Raw genomic sequence first — 6,347 nt, forward strand, 5'->3', positions numbered from 1 at the left:
ACATTCTTTTCCATGATAGTTTATTACAAGATATTGAATATACTTCCCTGTGCTATACAGTAGGACCTTGTTGGTTATCTATTTTATATATAGTAGTGTGTATATGTTAAATTAGAATTTATCCCTTCCCCCACCTTTCCCCTTTGGTAACCATAAGTTTGTTTTCTACGTCTGTGGGTCTATTTCTGTTTTGTATATAAGTTCATTTGTATCATTTTTTTTTAGATTCCACATATAAGCCATATTATATGATATTTGTCTTTCTCTGTTTGGCTTATTTTACTTAGTATGATAATCTCTAGGTCACCCCATGTTGCTGCAAATGGCATTATTTCATTCCTTTTTATGGCTGAGTAGTATTCCATCGTATACATGTACCACATCTTCTTTATTCATTCATCTGTTGGTGGACATTTAGGTCTATTCCATGTCTTGGCTATTGTAAATAGTGCCGCAGTGAACATAGGGGTGCATGTCTCTTTTTGAATTATGGTTTTCTCTGGGTATATGCCCAGGAGTGGGATTGTTGGGCCATATGGTAGTTCTGTTTTTAGTTTTTGTTCTCCATAGTGGCTGCACCATTTTACATTCCCACCAACAGTGTAGGAGGGTTCCTTCATAAATTAAAATTTTATCAGTAGCATCCATTCTACTTTTTCACTGCCTTTTCCCTCTTACCAAAACCAGATATTTCTCATGCACTGCAGTTAGCAGACAGCAATAAGTAGGTGTTGAATGAGTCTTTTTAAATGACTAAATATTCAAACAGATGATCACAGATCAAGATGACAGAGAGAGGGAATTCATTAAATCCCGCCCACAACCACTGTGAAGTAGGACCTTGTCATTATTGTAGGTTTTATTTTCATCTCTGCCTGACAAGTGAGGAAACATAGTCTCAGTGAGATTAAGTAACTTGCCCAAGGTCACCCACAGGCAAAATGCTGAAGCTGGAATTCAAACCCATGCAGCCTGGCTCCAGGCTCTGGAGGGAGAGCCTAGGACCAGGAAACCCACAACCAGGAAATGGGGTTGTGGGGAGCCTGGGCCTGGTTGGTGCTCAGCAAGCAGGATCTATGATCAGGTTTGTTCTGCATGCGGGGTGGGATGTGGCTGTTTCTCCCCACCCTGGGATGCTGGGGACCTTGCCCAATTTCTCCCAGGCCTGCTGACCAGGTAAGGGCTGGGCGTCAGTAGGGAAGTGGGAGGGAGGGGAGGGGGGGGAGAGAGAGAGAGAGAGAGAGAGAGAGAGAGAGAGAGAGAGAGAGAGAGAGACAGGAGTGCAGCTCTCAGTTTCCACATTCCAGGAACTGAAGCAGTGAGAAGGGGGCGCGTGTGCCCTGCCCCCAGCAGCCTGCTCAGGAAGGGGCTGGAGGGGCTATGAGGAGAGCCCGAGGGGTCCTCCCAGAGTGCTAGCCAGCAGGGGAGCCATGAGGAGAAGGACTATGATGGGGGGGCGCCCCAGGAGGGACGGTGCCCGAGGCGCTGGTGAAGGCTGATGGAGTCCTTGTTGCAGAGGTGCCCCTCACAGCAGGAGCCCTGGAGGTCGATGTTTGTCCCCGGGCTGGTGGTGCCCTGGATGGTGCAGGAGGGCCGGTGGCAGGTTCTGATGTACACAGGGACTAATTGCCTGGGACGGGGGTAGTGAGGAGGGTCAGAACCGAGGGAGGCAGCTGCACCTGAACCTCCACCTCAGAGACCACAGCCATGACTGGGTCCTCAGACTTACTTCCAGTCCCCTCCTTAGACCAGAGCCATGCCTCCTCCCTCAGTCCAGGACCATGCCTCCTTCTTTAGACCAGGGCCGTGTCTGTCTCCCTGTCAGCCCTGCCCTGCCTCCACACCCCTTGCCCAGGCCCTCTCACCCTCCCAGCCTCTCACCAAAGGTCATGCTGCCATTGCCCTGGAAGCAGATGCTTTGGTCCTGGTGACACTGGACCTGCTGGGACTTCTCCGGGGTGCCGTCCTCCGGGTGGATCCCCACGCAGGAGTAGCACTTGGCGCCGCTGAGCGTCGGCGGGTTGGGCGCTGGCAAGAGAGCGTGGACGCACACTCAGGTAACGGTCCTCGGTATGGTCGTGCGGGATGTGCATTGGGCCAGGGCTCCCGTCTGGCCTGACCTGGGCGCTGGAATCCCAGCACGCCGGGAGGAGGAGCCCAGCGCAAACCACACCCCCCCCCCGGGCGCGCGCGCGGGCCGGGGCCCCTCCCAGCCCCGTACAGTCCCGCCCCACACCCAGCCCCGCCCCCTCGCATACCTCGGCTCAGATTGGCGAGGGAGTCGTGGGTCTGGAAGTTCGCGTTGCAAAGGTCGGTCCCGCAGCCGCGCACCACAGAGTAGTCAGGCGGCAGCGCCTTGTCATTCCACGGCATCTGGCTCTCAGCCGGGCCTGTCCAGCAGCCCTTCTGTACCATGGTCACTGAGGCGCGGTACCCTGGGAGCGAGGGGATGGGGTCTGGCGCTCTGCCTCCCCCGCAACCCTCCTCATCCTCTCCCACGCCCCCTCCTCTCCACCTCTCTTCCTCTAGTCTCAAGCCTCTTGCTCCTCTGTCTTCTCGCTTCTCACTCAACCTGGCTTCTCCCTCCAGCCCTGCCCTTCGCTTTCGTCCCTCGCTGCCTGTCAAACTCTGCTTCCCTCTACACCGCCTCCCCCTCTCCTCTCGTCACCAACCCTTTCCTCCTCCTCCTTTTCTCTCCTTCCCTTCTTCCTCTTTTCTGCCCCCTCCCACCTCCTCTTCCTGGCCCCCCACTGTCTCCTCCTCCCACCTCCTGCCCCCGCATCCCCTCCTTTCTCTCCCTTCTCCTCTAACCTCCACCTCCGCATCTCTATCCTGACCTTCCCTCCCCTCTTCTACCCAGTTCCTTCCCAACCCCTTGTCTCCTCCTCCACCTCCACCCCCCCGCACCCCATCTAATCTTTCATCCTTGTCCTTGTCTCCCGCTCCCGCCCCTTTTTGTGTGTGTGTGTGTGTTTCCTGCCCCTCACCAGTGTTCAGGGATAAGACAGCCTCAGAGCATCCGAGGAGACAGGAGACACTGAGGAATTTCATGCCACTGAGGTCAAAGGGCCCGAAGTAGATGTGTTGAAAGCTGTAGCATTGCAGGGCTTGGGACCCTGGGGAGAGGAGCAGGGGTGGGGTGAGAGGAACAGGCCAAGGATGAGCCTGTGCAAGGAATCAGGCTCCACCCTGCAGATGACAGCCACATGGGCCAGGCTCTTCTGCTCTGAGGGGAGACAGGCCTTGTTGCCTTGAAAGAAGCAGGGGCTGCTGCTGTGGCTGCTCATGACTGTGTCTACCTCTTGGCACAGCAATGACATCTGCACCTGCCAGTCCAGGTTTTTTTCCCCCCAGGCTCTTCCAAGAAGCCCTCCAAGATTTTGATAAAGGAGGAAGTGATTCACTTCTGTTCTGCCTATCCCTTTCCCAACTATACTCATGATATCCAGTAGCACTAAAAGGTCACTGATGGAAAACAAACACTCCAGTACAGGCACTGGGATGTACAATCTCATGCTACAAATGCACACACAGCCAGCCCCCAGCAATACAGATACACACACGCACAGAACACTTAAACACTGACGTAAACACAAAATAACAAAATTGACACAGGCTCATGCAAATCTCACAAATATACACAGAGTATCCTGAATGCATTCACATTGAGTTCTACATTTACAAGCAAAATGAGTAGCACCCAGACCCGCCAATAGAAACCCCCCAAAGCAAGGCACAGGATCTCACACATGCAAAATCACACTCACAGACAGAAAACTGTGTGGATACGGAAATAATCACAACACACAGACCCAGGAACACAGGAAGTCATACCCAGAGAGAGACAAATACAGACCCAAGGATCACAGACATACAAATAAAATGGGACCCTGAAATTAGGCAAAGTTAGAGATACACAAAAAAGAGGCCTACAAAAACAAACAATTTAAAATCATATTCAGATGCAAGATACATAGAGACACACAACAGATACACAGAGAGACAGATACACATCAAAATACCCAAATACACATACACAGAGAGAAATACAGGCCCACCAGTCATAGAGATGCACAAACACAAAGAGAAACAGAGGTGCAAAATTATACACACCTCTTTTAAAAAGAAAGTGAGGCTCAGAGATAAACAGACCCATAAAAGCATTTGTTCAAACATCCAGACATCAAAACCTGGTACAGATAAACACACACAAGCACAGAGACCCACAGGACACCCTGACACATGGACACACAGAGAAATCGAACTCTCTTCCGTGGATGAATGTGTGCACGTGCACACGCACACACACACACACATAAAGTTGTTATATGCAGGCATAACCTCCTTCCCACCTCTCAAATTCCCTGCCTTTGTAGCCACTTCAGTCCTGATATGACTATGTCCCTCTCCTTACCCAAACTAGGGGAAGGGATTGCCTGAGGATGAGGCCAAGGTTTCCTGCCAGCTCTGGAAAGAGCCCCCATGGCTCCCCAGAGGTACCTTTGAATGAGGACATGGGCAAAGAGGATGAGAAAGTCTGGAGTAGTGGCACAGAGACACTGGAGGAAATGAGTGATATGGGAAGAACAGAGCAGGGGAAGAGAACTGGAGAGGACACAGGCCTCTCCCAACCAAGACCCAGGAGTCTGGGCCCCCAGCCCCTCCTCCCTCAGACCCAGGAATCAGGGCCCCTAGTTTGCTCCTCCCTGAGTCCCTGGAATCCGGCCCCCACTCTCTGCTCCCTCAGGCCCAGGAGAGTCCAGCTATCTCCCACCCAACTGCCCTCTTACCACTGGACTCAAAAGTCTGAATACCTGTGAGGCAGAGGACAGCCCCAAAGAGGCACAGCAGGACGGCTCTGGGGCCTCCCATTGCCAGGTTGTGGACCTGAGTGGAGACACCGAGGACAGCTCCTGCTCTGATTTCTGACTGGCTGGTTCTCCCAGCAAAGACCCAGGCATCCTGGCTATACCCAGCCCGGCAGGGATTCCTCTACCCCCTGCCCTCCCTTGCTTGGGCTGGTTTCCTCCTAGATAATCATGATGGGGCCTGGACTCCTGGATCTGAGGGAGGAGGGAGCTAGGGGCCTGTGACCCTTAACTTTGGGGGAATTTGTGCTTTGCAGGCTCTCTTTCTACCCTGTTCCCCAACACTGTGTTCTAGTCTGAGGTTGGCACACATGGCCTCTTGATTTCTCTTCTCTTCCTCTATCCCAACACATACCACCTATATGGGCCCACGTCTCCAGACCCAGAGACAAACATCACCTCCTCTTTGAAGACTTCTCTAACCTGCCACGCCCCCCTACAATCATCCACCCACCTTCAGCCTCAAATACCTCCGTCTCCCAGCCTTGGTCACCCTGGGTTGGGCTAGTGTGTGTCACCGCATCAGGCTGTGAACTCCTCAGAGGCCTCAGGGGATGTTTGTGATGTTGTAGGAATGAGTGAATCAAGGAACTTATAAACAAACTGACAGGGAGATAGAGACTCCCAGAGAGGCAGTTACACATGGGATGCAAAAAGACAGACACATCCGGTGTGGACAGATGCAAATGTAGACACACGGACAAACGCAGACTTGATGAACAGGACATGCCCACAGAAGGTGTTTAATACATTTTTTAAATTAGACTTTTAAATGAATGAATTTTAAAACATCAGAGGAGCTAGAGACACAGGTAGACAACTGGAGGGATACACTATCCCCTGAGGATTCAGACAAACCCATGTGGACACTCAGACACCAGGCAGATGGGGACTTCCAGATGGATGCTCCCAAGGGTGGTGGGAGCTGATGCCAAGTTGGCATCTCCTGATCTGCCTTGCTTCTTGCGCTTGGAGGCACTGCCTGCTGGGATCACACCTATTCACCGTGCCATGCAGGGTGGGTACCAGGCATGTGCAGAGACCTAGGGTCACGAACCCACAGATGAATGGGAAGAGGGGACACAATAGCGGTGACCAGGACAGGCTTAATGGTCTCCTGAGCTTGACTAAACTTGACACGGACTTCCTCCTGACTTCAGGCCCCCAATCTCCCTTTCCTTAGAGCATTTACTTTAGAAAACTTGTCATTGCCGATTCTTTCTCTGTCCCTTTGAAATGTAGGTAAATTTTCTCCCAGCCTCTTGCTAGTTTTACAGCCCAGGAATGTCTTTCTCAGGGGACCTGGGAGCCACCCCTCCAAAATGTCATCATCAAGGAAGATAGCACCCCTGACCCTCAGGCTCTGTGGGAGGGTAGGAGCCGAACTTGAATAAGTGGCAGTTAGCAAACACAGATGCCTAGTTACAGAGAAAAACACTTGTAAACTCAGGAGTAAGTCAGGGTGCTGGACCATCCCAT

General features: G+C 52.2%; 1 protein-coding gene across 1 annotated transcript; it reads right to left on the reverse strand.

The window, feature by feature from the left end:
* Nucleotides 1-819: 819 nt before the first annotated feature.
* LOC309795077 (ly6/PLAUR domain-containing protein 5-like) lies at nt 820-4,872 on the reverse strand (the record flags this gene model as incomplete). The annotated part of the gene is made up of 5 exons (XM_082607124.1): nt 820-1,630; nt 1,866-2,028; nt 2,259-2,435; nt 2,988-3,116; nt 4,815-4,872. The coding sequence occupies 5 exons, from the start codon at nt 4,870-4,872 to the stop codon at nt 1,444-1,446; spliced, it is 714 nt and encodes a 237-aa protein (XP_082463250.1). The 3' UTR covers nt 820-1,443.
* Nucleotides 4,873-6,347: the final 1,475 nt, after the last annotated feature.

This window comes from Mesoplodon mirus (assembly GCF_964341445.2).
Source record: "Mesoplodon mirus genome assembly, chromosome: 19".
Taxonomy (NCBI): Eukaryota; Metazoa; Chordata; class Mammalia; order Artiodactyla; family Ziphiidae; genus Mesoplodon; species Mesoplodon mirus.